We start from the raw sequence: 14594 nt of genomic DNA on the forward strand, positions 1-14594 counted from the left end.
TTAGTACTGTGTGAAGTTGGCTGTGATGTGCTCGCAGTTGAAGGGTATGTAGTCAGCAACTCCTGGAAACAAGCAGAGAACAACACGAGGTGCCCACGGTGCCCATAACCACACCACTCTCCCACGGGACCAGCCCATCAAATTGGTTAGAGAGACAAAATCGCCAGAGTTGATTAGTATGAAGGGAGCATGGAACTGAGATTCAGAGGTCCTTGTTTCCAGGCTCTCAGTTGCCATGTGGAGCGCGTCTTTGGCCAAGCCCCTTAGATTGTGCCAGCCTCCTTCCCTCATATACACTATTGTACTACTAGTATTTATGCTGAAGAATTATTTTCAGAATTAGAAATAATGATTGCCAAATGCCTCATGCAGTATCTGACACATAATAAGTATGCAAGAAAGTAATTTCTATTAAAAGGGCTTATGTAAGCCAAATTTAGAGCATTCAAGGCGGGAACTCATGTTCCGTTTAGAAGATTTTGTAAGAAGTGAGGAAGGGCAATGGGTTGAGAATTCTCGTCTTTCTGGGCAGGAAGCACAGATGGTGACATAATCGATGATTCACTCTGAAGTAGCGAGGCATCAGAAAGCATGACAATTCCAGGCCCAGATCTTTTTGGATCTCAGAGGACTTGCTTTTCCCCAGAGAAGAAAAGTAACTGGCAGACATGAGAATTAGCCTGATCTGCGTTCCCAGGGCAATTCTTGAGATGAAGGTGGTAAGAGAATTAATAACGATAGTGATTAGCATTTTTGAACAGATACCATGCAAAAGGCACTGAATTTACTCATTTCAAACACATTATTTCTAATCCTCACAATAACCTAAGAAATGGTTACTGCTCTTTCCATATTATAGCTGTGGGCACTGTGCCTCAGAGAAGATTCATTATTTGCCTAGTGTAGCTAGAAAATAAGAGAAGGGGCTTCAGGAATTCCCTGGTGGTGCAGTGGTTAGGACTCAGCGCTTTTACTGCTGGGCCCAGGTTTGATCCCTGGTCAGGGAACTAAGATCCTGCAAGCTGTATGGTGTGGCAAAAAAAAAAAAAAGAGAGACAGAGACAGAGAGAAAGGGATTCTAACCAAGGTTTATGTGACTCTAAGATCTTTCTTAAATGCTGTGCTACAATTCCACAAATTCTGACTGGCCAGATTTTTTTGTCAAATCCATGGTAGGCTCCAGGAAAAACGTCTCTCTCATTGTAATCTTGGATAATGAAGCATCTTGACAAAGAAGGGTGACAATGAACATCAGGTTAACTAGGTAACATCGTGCTTCGACAAAACCATAGACCAGTACTCTTTTTAAGCTGCAGGGTGTTTTAGTATTTGCGCCAACATTTTAAAGATTGTTAAGGTTTTGCTGAAGTCTGAGTTTTACTCTTCCCACTTTCCCCACACAAACATTCTTCTTTCTGGTGATTTTTAACAACACTACAACAAAAGAAGGCGAAGAATGGATTTTGAGTGAAGCTGTGGCCTTGATTATCTGCTCTATCACATACTACATGGATGCTTTGGGCAAGTCCCTTTTTTGTTTGCGAGACTTAGTTTTTTTTTGTCGTAAAAAGAGTCACTAATGCCTACAGAGTTGATGTATGAAATAAGATAACATTACTACATTAATAGATGTTATCTTATCCCTCTCATTTATTTCCCCCTGGCTATGAATTCACTGTTCTTTTGCTTTACACATACGTGTTTAATTTTTTAACCCCAAATTGGCCATCTTCTTAGATCACACACTTAAAAAAAAAAATCTTTCTCACATCTGCTTTTTCCTTCTTTAGCTCTTACTACTTTAGGTCAATCCGCTTTTCTTGTTCACTGGATATTTTCCCACTGGCTCGGGGTGGAGTTAGGATTCTTGATTTTTTCAAAAGCTTTTTTAGAGAGCTACCCATCTTTCTATCTATCCATCTATCTATCTATCAACACTGTATATATATTCATAATATATCTGCATATGTACATAACGTATGTAACAGCTATATGTACAATTATTGTATATACATAGAATCTCACAATTATTTATCGATTAAATTAAATATGGAAATGAAAGAATTAGCCTTCAAACGATGGAGAAAATGCCCACATTCCTTTTCTTCTCTCACCTTCATTTAAAGGTGTTTTGCCGCTCAGGAACTGCCAATACGTCTTGTGAGTAACATTTTCGGCGATATTGTTAATAGAAGAGACCACAAGTCCCCAGGATGTCATTGTGGTTTCAAATCTGTAAGAATAAAATCATATACGATTAATACCTCACTTTAAGTCAGGCAATAAGAAGTTAAGATGAAGGGACAGAGACCTTCTAAATGCTTTAAAGATCAGAAAAAATCATGTTTCAAAGAGAAAACGCAAATGACTAATGAACATAAAATTACTTCACTTGGAATTAAATAAAAATAAAATGAACAGATTTTTAAAAAACCTATCATTAAGCAGATTTTTAAAATGTAAATGTCCAACAATGGGCAAAAAAATTAGGTGAGAGATGGAATGAATATCCAAGATTGACTCTTTTGCAGTTAAGAAAATCATATTTTTCAGTGAAATGGGAAAATGCTTATGCAATAATATTAAGTGAAAATGTGGGATACACATTGTATCAGAAATATCTATCTATCTCGTTAATTATGGATCACAACTATTTGTAATATGCATGGAGAAAATACCTATAAAATTATAAAAAATACCAACAGTGATTATATTATAGATAGACTATAGATGTTTTGTTTTCTTCTTTATGCTTCCCCCCCCTCAAAATTTCTCCTATGTGTATTTATTACATTTATAGTTAGGAAAAGTTAAATCAGGTAAAATTAAAGCTGAGCTTAGAGAAGAAGTAAAGCACATTAGCAGGTTGTTGGAAAATTAAGTATTCTCGAAACGCGATCTTTATCTTGACCTGTTCTACAGAAGTTAGGGAAGTGATGGAGCTGGTCTGTGGGCAGCAGACACGTGTACTTATCCTAACCCTGGAGAACAGATCCCACGTCACTCGTCTATTCCTTGGCCTTTGTCAGTCTTTCTGCTGGACAGCTCTCTGCAGAATTTGGATTGGGCCATCTTTTCTTTGAAAGTATCTCCTCTCTTCCTTTCCATGACCTGGCATCTTCCCCCTCCTCCTCCTATAGCTTAGACTTCTCCATATTTCTCTACTGTTCCCTCGTTTTGCAAACCATAAACATTCCCCAAAGTTTAATGTTCTCCTTTGTGATTTATTTCTATATTTTTCCCTTTCCCAACTGGGTAGTAGAAAGAGCATAAGAGTCAGTCAAATCTGGGTTCAGATCTCAATTCCTATAGTTTGCATGTTATGTGATCTTCAGAATATTACTTAACCATTTTGGGCCTACGTGGTTCTGTCTGTAAAATGGGAATAATTGTATCTGTCTCATGGTTTATTGGAAGCATTGTATCTGCCACCTACTACACTGTCCCTAACTTCAGTCGTCAACTCTATCAGATGACTACCCAGTCTCTTTTGCTTGTCCTGACCTCTTTTTCTAGGACTTCCTTTATACCTCCAAAAGCTTCCTAATGTTTCTGTTTTGAATGCCAACAATTAATCATCTAACGGAATTAGGTTTTTCTCTGAAGGACATTCTTTCTTCCTGACACTCCTACCGATAGTTTTGAAGCGTCTTGCTCTTGACCCCCACATGCAGTCACTCATGAGCCCTGGGGCATCTTCCTTGGTATGAGTACATGTCTCCTAGATGAAGTCCTCATCAGTTTACAGCTTCATTTCTGTAGTCACGCCGTAGCTTTCCTCCTTGTCACTCATTCCCCAAACCAATGAACATTTTACAACATGACTTTTCTTACTCAAAAACTTTCAATGCTTCTCTGCAACATGAAGTCCGAATTCCTTAGCCTGGTATTTCAGGCTTTCTACGATATCACCCAATGTATCCTTCCAGACATCATTCATTTAATTCAGTCCTGTATTCTCTTGTCTCGTCAAGCTGGTCTACTCATTGACCCTAAATTCCTTGCTCAGTCCTGTCTCGAATGCTTTGTCCTCACCATCCCCCTCTTCCCAGAATACCATCCTTCCCTATCTTCCTGTATGGTACCTATTCTTTGAATGTGGTCCAAAGCCACCAGCCTTCCTTGACTCTTCTAATCCACACTGTGCTCTCTCTCCTTTGAATTCCTGTTTTAAAAACTCCATCTTATATTGACTTGAATGATTTAATTTTTATGAGAGCCTTGCCTAGTTACTAGATCGCAGGCTCCTCAGGGGGCTATTAAATAAAGATCTGTTACATGATCAGAAGGGAAAAAAGCAAGAAAATGAAGGAAGAAGAGAGAGAATGGGAATTCAGGTTGGGCTTGGGAGGAATGGTGAATGTCACTTGTAACACTCACTTGAATGTGGGGTTTTTGCGCTGTGCTTCCTCTAGGACAACAAGTAGCACTGATCCTTCTTTTACACTAACGTTGATGGTCTCATTGAAGAGAAGCTCCACACCCCTCAGTTGGTTATTTATGGTGTACTTGACGGTGATATTGGATGCTGAGGTGGGAACACGGCTAGGATGGCTGGGCAGAGTTGGTTGCACCTCATGACCTGGGAAGAGCAAAGAGGCCAAATTTGTTAAAGATTATGGGGTTTGTAGTATAGGTACGAAATCTCTGTTATTGGCAGCTTATCCCAGAACACATTTCAAGAGATGACAGTGGTTTTGTGTCCTCTGTGGATTGTTCTGAAGAACTGGTGTGACCTATGAAGCTCTCATTTCCATCCTAGAGAATTGATCGTAGCTGAAGAACTGACAGCTAGCTTAATAACGAATGTTTATTTTGTTAAAAGGATTTGTCAACTGAAGGGAGGGTTGTGAGCCCTAAGTCATGTATTTTACATGGTGCTCACTGTTCTCTTGGGGTTTTTTGTTAGCCCGAAGAATCTGGAAGCAAAGGTAGTAAGTTTCAGGCCATTTAACAAAATACCTGGGCACCTAGTGCAGAATCCTAGGAAGGACTCCATGGCCACCTTGTTCAAGTTGGGAAATCTTTGGGAAGCAGCCTAAGGAGTTAGTGAATGTGGCTATGTTTGGTATGATTGTGGTCAGGTTGCTTAATTGTGGTCTCTATAGATTCTGTACTGAGATAGACAAGGAGCTTACTTATCTCTGCTTATCTCAGGAAGTCCATGCAACATAAGATGAATCATACTTTATGTTAGTATTTGATTAGAAAGAAGAGTTGGAGGAATCTATACCAAAGACTCTGGGGTGATAAATTTTTTTGCAGGACTCTACTTTCTAGATGTATATTTCTGCCATGTTTGAATTTTAAGTATCTCTGTATTATATTTTTAAATGGATAAAATAAAGATATTTCAAATAAAAAGGTAACGTGCCAGATTTCCACCCCATCCCTTTCGTGTGCTGTGAGCACATTTTTATATCTCCAAGTCTTGGCTGAAATGTCATCTCTGTTCTTCTCCTAAGGTTCCCAAACTCAATGATTGGTCATACTTTCTTTGCTTTTGCACTGTATATGGCTTCTATTTCTGTTTAATACTTATTTCATTCTTCCAAATATTGTAGTTTTTGTCTACATACCATCTCCTGACTTTGTAAAGAGCAGATATGATAAGATATTGCCTAGTGTTTGGTGCATTTGTCAAATGAATGAATGAAGTCATATGTTATTTGACTGTTAGGACCATGGATCTTCTCTCTCCACAAGCATCCAACAAAATGACTTACCTGTAGTAGGTGCTCAGTAAATGTGTGTCGAATGGAGTGGATGTGGGAGCAGAATTCCGAGGGCAGGACAGCATGGCCGTGTGCTAACACACAACTCCTGGGAACTGGCCCTGCCTACACGGCAGTCATGTATATAACAAGACCTTATCCACTTAAAATTGGTCCACGTATCATTCCTGGCATAAGTTGCCACTTTATAGGGAGAGACAGATGTTAAAGAGTTCTTACCAGGGCTGCAAGACACGTGGGGCACATCTAGGTATGTCTTGCCTTTTAGGGAAGGGAGGATTTGGGCAATGGACATGGGGTTGTGGAATTTCCCCTCCTTCATCTCATCCAGTACAGAATCCGTGGTCTGCTGGCAGTTCCACTCCTTCTTAGGTGGTTCAGGTGTCACGGAGAGAGCCTGGGGCCGGGGTGGGGGTGGGAGGGTGGGTAGAGAGAGAGAGACAGATTAGGTATAGCTGAGAGTTGGCCTTTATTAACCTTATAAGGGACAGACTTGATCACTAATCGTTGTGATCAACCAGAGTCCAAAACCGAAGCTGCACGAGGTTCAGGACACCATCTGTCTTATTCACGGCTGTGTCCCCACTGCTTAGTTCAGTGTCTGTCACGTAGCAGTCACACAATAAATATCTGAGCTACACTCAGTTTCAGGGAGTGCTATTAGGGCTGCAGTATTTACTAACAGTTCTTGCATGTAGGAGGAGGATGAGAGCTGGCAAAGCAAGCTCCTGGGGAAGCTCTTCCCACATTCTTTGATCATGTCGGTACTGTCAGCTAGAGGCTCCACGATCCTGGCCACAAGGGTGGACTCATGGGCTGGACTAATCGTAGAGTACAAGACTATCCTTTTGGTGACAGTGATTGATGGACACATGCACGAATCAGAGTCCTTCCAGGATACACAGACATTGGGAGAGAGAAACATTTCTTCCCCCTTGCTGGGGTTAGTAATCATGGAGGTGCTGGTGACCATCTTTCTCAGCCACTCTGAAGAAGCCATACAGCAGGAGAGAATGAGAAAAACCATGGCTGAGAGATGATGAAAGAGTGATCCCTGATGTGATTTGAGCCCTTTATTCTGATTAATCCTGAAATCACCTAATCGAGCCCTGGATCCCCCAGTTTCTGTGAAATAGTAAATGTCCATTTTTTTTTCTTAAGCAAAAATTATTTGGGTTTCTGTTAATTTGCAAAATGAGTCTTGATGAATACACCAAGCAAGTCACTCTACTTTGCTGAGTTTTCTGTCTCACGGGTAAAATAGAAATCATAGCTCCTGCCTACCTTTGGGGCAGTCATTGGAGGTTCAGATGGGTTGCTATGCAAAAGCATTTTGTAACGTTGTGTTGCGGAAGCTGTCCTTAGCACCTCCCTGCCTTTACGGTTGTGCTGACTCATCTACCACAGCATGTTAATGGTCTGGGGTTGCTGATGACCCATTCACTTGAAGCTTTGAATGGGAAATGGGTGAAGGGAGGGGAACCAGAAATGGCCGTGAGCTAGAGGCAGTACTGTGAGCAACTAGGCAGTTTTGACAGGCTCTGTTAACCTCCATAACCATGACAATGGCTCTTCCCAGAGACCCCTTTACAGGGCAGTTTGGTTAAAGGGCATCAGTCAGGCTTTCCCAGCAATCGTATCCGTATCTTGTCCACTTGCCATATTCATATCCCAAATCCCACCAAGTGAGATGTATCCCCTTGGGATAAAACATCACAACACCAACTCTTTAGAAAGGAGTAATGCATTAGCCAGTTAGAAGTCAGTAATAACTTCGCATGAAGAAGTTTTATGTCCCCAAGTTAGGTTCTTGTCAGAGGAACCTTGAAAGTGTTGGAATATTTACGGAAGAAAGAGGAGGAAATGCCTCTGGGGAACAATGTGGGTGGCCTAGGTCACTTGAAGGGCACTGACAGCTGGCAGAGGGTGAGTGAAGGCTGCAAAGGAAGCTAAACATCACGTCTCTTCCACTGGGAGAGATCACAAATAATTATTAAATGCCACATTGTGCCTGTGACTTTTTTTATACCTTTGCTATCATGGGGAAAATGAAATTCCAGGAAATTCAATATTTGCCCAAGATGGTGGCCAATCTGGAATGCAAACCCAAGTTGTTACAGCCTTAGAAACCCTTTGTTTTTGACACCAGAACATTTGAGATTAGAAAAAGTTTATATAGTAGATAGCTGGTGATTTCAGACCTCGGGCTGCCTGGGTAAACTCTGGTATAAGGCGGGTAGGGAGAGGTTATGTATCCTAACTGACAAGTAATCCATGTGGCCTTTGCTATCTGGATATGGGTGAGGTCCTGCCTTTTTCCAAGGAAAAACTTTAATTCCCAGGTACAGCTTTTCACGGTGTACTCTGCAGGTGCTAAAATACCAGATGGAATGCACAGACCAAACTAGCAAAAGCAAACACTTCTCCGTCTGGCTCTAAGGTGAGCAAGGTTATTTTAAGTGAGTCACGAATAAAACTTGCCTTAGATTTCTTCAAGACTTCCTTTGTTCCCCCACAAAGCTTTCTAGACCTGAGGCCTGGGAAAGCTTTTGTATGATTCAGCCATAAAAACAAACAGTGTTTTGCTCTCTGACAAAATTTTATTGGCCACGACATGACGTAGAAACTGACTTTATTTTCATTAGTTGGTCCGATAGCACATTGGAGTGGGGACTGTGTATTTACTCTTATGTTTAACGTGAACTAATTTCTAGTCTATTTATGCCCTTTGCTCATTTTTTAATCTTAATTTTAAAAAATATTTTAAAAATTGAGATGTAATTGACATATAACATTATCTTTGTTTCAGGTGTAGTAACAAATGATTTGGTATTTGTATATATTGTCAAATGATCATAGTAAGTCTAGTTAACATTCATCACCACACAGTTTCACATTTTTTATATTGTGATGAGAACTTTTAAGATTTACTCTCAGTAACTTTCAAATATATAACACAGTATTATTAACCACGCTGTACCACACTGTATACACCACGCTGTACATTACGTCACTAATTTTTAATGTATAGAATATCAGACCAGTCTCCAACCCCCTGCACTAGTTCAGAGCTAAATTAGGTGTAGGGTGGGCATTGTAACTCCATGGTTCTGTTTCTTTATTTTTTATTGATGTATAGTTGATTTACAATATTATTCTAGTTTCAGGCTTATGGTATAGTGATTCAGTATTTTTGCAGATTATACTCCATTATAGATTATTACAAGATAATGGCTATAATTCTCTGTGCTATACAGTATATCCTTGTTGCTTATCTATTTTATACCTAGTAGTTTGTACCTGTTAGTCCCATACCCCTAATTTGTCCCTCCCGCCTTCCCTCTCCTCTTCGGTAACCACAAGTTTGTATATAGGTGATATCATGCAGCATTTATCTTTCTTTGCTTGATTTAATTCACTAAGCATGATATTACGATTCTCTGTTTCTTGGGATTTCCAAGTTGGGAAGGTCATGATGTAGTTTTTCTATTAATCCCATGGGGCACTTTGAGACTCTGGAGCATAAATTTCTTAGTTTGGACTACAGGATTTGGCCACAGATGACCCTTTAATTTTTGATTCTAGTTGGTTCTCTCTCCCCATTATTATTGGTGTGTTTTCCAGGGGAAGATGTTGCCATAATCAACAGAAGGGGAGGGGTGTGTGTGTGTGTGTGTGTGTGTGTGTGTGTGTGTGGTTGTATTTGGAGCTATATCAATGGAAGGGGAGGTGTGTGTGTGTGTGTGTGTGTGTGTGGTTGTATTTGGAGCTATACCAAGCAGCATCTTATAGAATCCCAGCCTGAGACTCTATACTAGAGAAGCATAGGACTGAGCATAGATTTGATGGCCAGACACATCTGGCGCTGACACATATTAGGGATCTTTGTGAGGTTGAACTGAGACTGAGATAGTAAAAGACCTTGACAAAGATTAGATGTCCAGGCAGTTTTAGATTATTTTCATTAATCATTTTGAATACAATCCCACCTTTTCTTGGATCAAGGTAAAGATCTGATAGAAGAACACTTGATTGGCAGCATGGAATCAGAAGATTCAATATTTTTTGAGGACCTCCTTGAATATCGTTATTTTCTAATACACCAAACTTTCAATTGTCTATAATTATTATGAACAAACTGATCATTATTCATAATAAACCAATACATTTCTTGGATTTATTTATTTCTTTTTTTTTTCCCATGGAAGGGAAAAGAGTTCATGCGTATTTGATTTTATACTTTACCTGTGAGGTAGGGATGAATTAACACGTACCTGTATTTCACCAGTAGAGAAACTGAGGCACAGGTGCCGTAAGGAATCTACCTCTAGTCACAGTAGCTGGTCCTCCACAGAGATACTACCAGAAGCCTGGTCTCTTGGTCCTACAATCCAGGCTTAGGGACATGGACCCAGCGAAGGGCATCAGTGACGCATTTACCTGCATGGCAAGGCCAGTGCTGTAGATGTTTCCGATGATGCCGTTGTCTAGGATGCTCATGCTGATATTCTCCACAGTGTTCTTTAGTACCTGGCTGAACAGGGCTCTGTAACCTTCCTCTGAACCTATGGGGATCTTGTTGTACATACAGGTCAGAGCCAAGGTCACCACTGCTCCTGTGTCTGAGAATCACAGCACGGGATAAGACAACCACCATCACCACAATATGAACAGCTAACAGTTGTGTGCTTATTGTGTTCAGGTTCATCATCTCCTTTACCCTTCAGGACAATCTGTGAAATAGGACCTATAATTATCCCCATTTAGGGGATGAGGAAATGGAGGCTCAGAGAGGTTAGGTAACTGCCCAAGGCCACACACCTGAATGCAGATGTGTATGACTCCACAGCTCATGCTTTGAATGAAAGTCGACTAGCAACATTTTCAATCCCACTTCTCTTGTCCCAATGTTTATCTTTCAAGGTGTCAGCAGTTGGTGAAGGTCCAGCCATCACCACCTCTCACGGAAGTCCTCTCTGTCAATCCAGAAAAGAGACTACACTTTTCTGGATTCCTTTAGCATTTTTTTGGATTCCTTTAGCATTTGTTGTTTGTACCTGTTTTGCAATCTCAGCACTGTCTGCTGTTAACTGTGCCCTGTGAGTTCTCAGATGGCGGGGGGCGGGGATTTTCGTCTCCCATAGTAACCAGCACAAGGGCTTTTTTCATTATTTCATTCTTATTATGTGTGAACTGAATGGGCAAAAACTCTGGCATGACGAGACCAGAAGAAATCAAAGACTTGCCAGATGGCATTTTTTTCATCGATCTTTCCCTCCCCACCCTAATCTCCACCCAAAATTTCATCACCTCATTAAGGATGAAAATGTTGGCAAAGAAGCCCCAATTTCCTGAACTGGCAGAGAGGCCCCAGCAATGCATGAGGTCCCAGATGGGAAACAGAGGCCAGTGTGTGTTTGACCCATGGGGAGGATACTTGAGTAAATACCTACCTGTGTGCTGGTCCGCTAAAGCCTGAAAAGAGAGAGGTTGCTGATGCGGCACGTATAAGGGGTGAAAACCTGAGATAATCCTGTTGCTTAGATAGTGGTAGAGGAGAAAAGATGACCACCAATGAGGGACATAACAGTGCCCCCCACAGAGGGCATCATACAGAGAAAGGATCGTTATGTGCAGAAGAAGGACATGGTGTGGTAGAGGATAGAGCTTCCATTCACAAGCAGCCACGTGCTTGCAGGATGAAGGAATAAGATGGTTCCAGTGCATCCTTGAAGGGGAGCATTATGGGTTTAGTGTTCAGAGGGTAGCTGTTTAGTTAAAGAGAATATCTGGGGACTTCCCTGGTGGGGCAGTGGTTAAGAATCCGCCTGCCAACGCAGGGGACACGGGTTCGAGCCCTGGTCCAGAAAGATCCCACATGCCGCGGAGCAACGAAGCCCGTGCGCCACAACTACCGAGCCTGCACTCTAGAGCCCGCGAGCCACAACTACTGAAGCCCGTGTGCTGCAACTACCGAAGCCCACGCACCTAGAGCCCATGCTCCAGCCCCGCTCGCTGCAACTAGAGAAAGCCCACGAACAGCAACAGAGACCCAACACAGCCAAGAAAAAGAAAAGAATATTTGGATGTAGTAAGGAGGAGCATCGAGAAGAATAGAGTGTGGAAGCATCAGCAGCGACTAAAGAGGAGGTTCAGGGCGGGACTGAGTCCGACACTGATTTGATAATTTAATCACTCGTCTGGGAGCAACTCCTGCCTTGGATGACGTATTTATTGTCCTCAGTGGAGATCCTGATTTGTCTGTTAACTGTCAGACGTGGCAAGTATTGTCCTGGTTTCTGTTTTATTTTCTCTCTTTCATTTATACCTTAATTCACATGTCCAACAAATATTTGCCCAGTATCTCTCATCTCCAGGCATTTTCACGGTCCTCAGCTCCTCTTCCATGGAAAGCTCCCCCCCTCCCACTTTCCCTCCAGCTCTACCCTTCAGTGACCTTGATGTTCCCAGCTCAGGGCACTGTGTGAAAGTGGTAACCGACTCACCCACGTCGAAGGGAGAGGAATTGGCCCGCAGGCTCTTGGCAAAGCGGGCTGCTATGGGTAAGGTCGTCGCCGGGTGTTTCTGGCACAGCGCCAAGATCGCCAGGCTGGGCCCATAGAAGGATGAAGCAGGGATATTGAGGCCTTGGGCCTTCATAAGACTCACGTTCACTGTAAAGAAGATATTTGTGAAAAAGGAAAAGCTAAACCTTTTAAAGATACATTGCTAGAAAACCTGTCCAAAAGGAAAGATACCATATGGCAAGAGATAACTTCCATGTGTCTCAGAATAAGACTGTCATCTGGCGTGAGAACAGAATAAGAGGGATGCTGCTGTCCTCAATGATGGCATAGAACTGTTTGCCTGGGATAGTGGTCTTTTCTAGTTCATTGGATTGGAAGTGGAGATCTCACTTGTGGGATCATCAGAGGTACTTTGTGTCTCTTGCCTAAACTTCCACTCTCCCTTCCTTTTTCTTTATAGATTTAAAATTCTCAGGAAAAGCCATTTGCCTCACTTCCCCCTCCCTTCTGATGAGGTCTTACTGGAAGGTTCCCAGTTCTCCATTTGTCTCTGTAGAATCGATACTTTTTTCCCAGGGTCGTGGCAGGAGGAGGTGAGGGCCATAATGGTGAGGGCAAGCTGACCAACGGTAAGGTCTGTGGAAGAGAGAACAATATAGTTAAACAAAGGCGTTCTCAGGGGAGAGCACCAGGGGCCAGGCTGAGCTCTCTGCTTCTTTCCAGATCATTTCGATTTTTTAAATAATGTGATTAGTTTTTTGATCTTTCTCAAGGAAAGAAGTATGGAAAAACATTGAAGAAGTATGGACAAACATTAAATAGGCCATTAATCTAGTGGCCTCTATGTGACTTGACAACCCCATCAGGAATTCCTGGTATCTGTTTAGAAAAGCAGCAAGAACACCCATACAAATTCGTATATTAAAAAAATGTATAGTTACAAGATAATTTTAACTTTACTCAAGTTTATCTAATTTGAACCTGAAGGCAACTCCTGTGAGGTAGGCAGAACAGAGATTTTATTATTATTGTTATTGTTGTTATTGCTATTAGTGTTATTGTTATTAGAATTATTTGCATTTCGCAAATGACGACCGAGTGGTTGATGGGGATCTGTGACTAGTTCAAGGTCACAGAATTAGTAAGTGGCAGAGCCAGACCTGGAAATCCGCTCTTTTACATTTAATCTAGAGCTCTTTCTGCTTTGCTGCCCTCCTGTGTGAATGCCCTGACTTCACACATGAGTCCTTCCAGGGATGCAGGGAAAGGTGTTCGGGTGATTCAGGTACCATCACAGGTAGCACTGGGGTGGGGGCACATGGAGGTGGGCCCTGGGGATGGAGATTCAGGGAGCGGGCAGAGGGGCCCTGGCTTCTCACCAGCTGTGTCACTGTCCATGAGCTTGAAAGTCAGGTTCTTCTGGGCCTCCAAGTTGTAGGCTCCGGCCAGGTTCATGGCAATAAGGATGCTGGGGTTTGGGAAGGCAGAGTTGACCACGGAGCTCTCCATGAGCACTTGGATGCCATTAACCAAGGGCTGCTCTGCTAAGGGAACAGCTGCAAGGGACAGAGCCGTTTACCAAACCCCTCATCCTCATTCCCTCTTCTCAGAAACATGTTTCCTGTGTCTCTTAGGAGAAGACAGGATTAGCCTTGGTATCCTCAGGGATGCTCCCTTTGGGGTGATTATTAAAGAGCAATGGAGAAAACACTGGGCTTTTTCTTTGGAGGCCAATTAGTCCCTACATCTTCCCAAATAGCCCTTATCTTTAAGAAAGTGATTTTTCACTTAGTAACGTCGAGCACTATGGCTCACAGACATTTCATGCTATTTCTAGCATGTTCCTAGAAGTCACTGATTTCCTTGCATCCATTTTTTTCTCCCTCTTACATGACAAATATGAAAGATTTGGGATATGACCTATCCTCAGCAGGTACCCAACGTTCTCACTAATAGTGGTACCTGGTCAGAACAGCCACTGAAGACCTTTCTCTGTATCATCAACCATCATTCCTGCAATGATATTTCAATTTCTCTTAAAGTAAAATGCATAGACTTGCCTCTCAAAGAACTTATGCTGTTAAGTCAGGAAAGATGAACCACACACACTCACACCCTGACTCACCCGCTTTGGAACTCCTAGAGTGATCCCTGTTTCCAGGCACTGACTCATGAGCAGACTTCAGTGTCTGAGGTTTCTGCCTATCCCCAGGGTAACTGCTTCACTGACCTTGGAAAAAACGCTCTACTCACAGCATGAGCTTCGGGTCTGGGTGCTGATCCCAGTCATAGCCCAGAGAAGGGTCAGGAGTTGGAGGGTGACCCGGGTCAT

The 14594-nt window shown here is 42.1% G+C and overlaps 1 protein-coding gene across 1 annotated transcript; it reads right to left on the bottom strand.

Annotated features, from left to right (window-relative positions):
• On the bottom strand, window positions 1-14594 carry CBLIF (cobalamin binding intrinsic factor). Its single transcript, XM_060017435.1, has 9 exons — window positions 14516-14594; window positions 13642-13818; window positions 12785-12898; window positions 12242-12382; window positions 10176-10357; window positions 5955-6132; window positions 4381-4582; window positions 2115-2233; window positions 1-62 (listed from the first exon to the last, which is right to left on the bottom strand). Exons 1-9 carry the CDS (start codon window positions 14592-14594, stop codon window positions 1-3), a joined length of 1254 nt encoding a protein of 417 aa, XP_059873418.1.

Source organism: Delphinus delphis, chromosome 8 (assembly GCF_949987515.2).
Source record: "Delphinus delphis chromosome 8, mDelDel1.2, whole genome shotgun sequence".
NCBI lineage: Eukaryota > Metazoa > Chordata > Mammalia > Artiodactyla > Delphinidae > Delphinus > Delphinus delphis.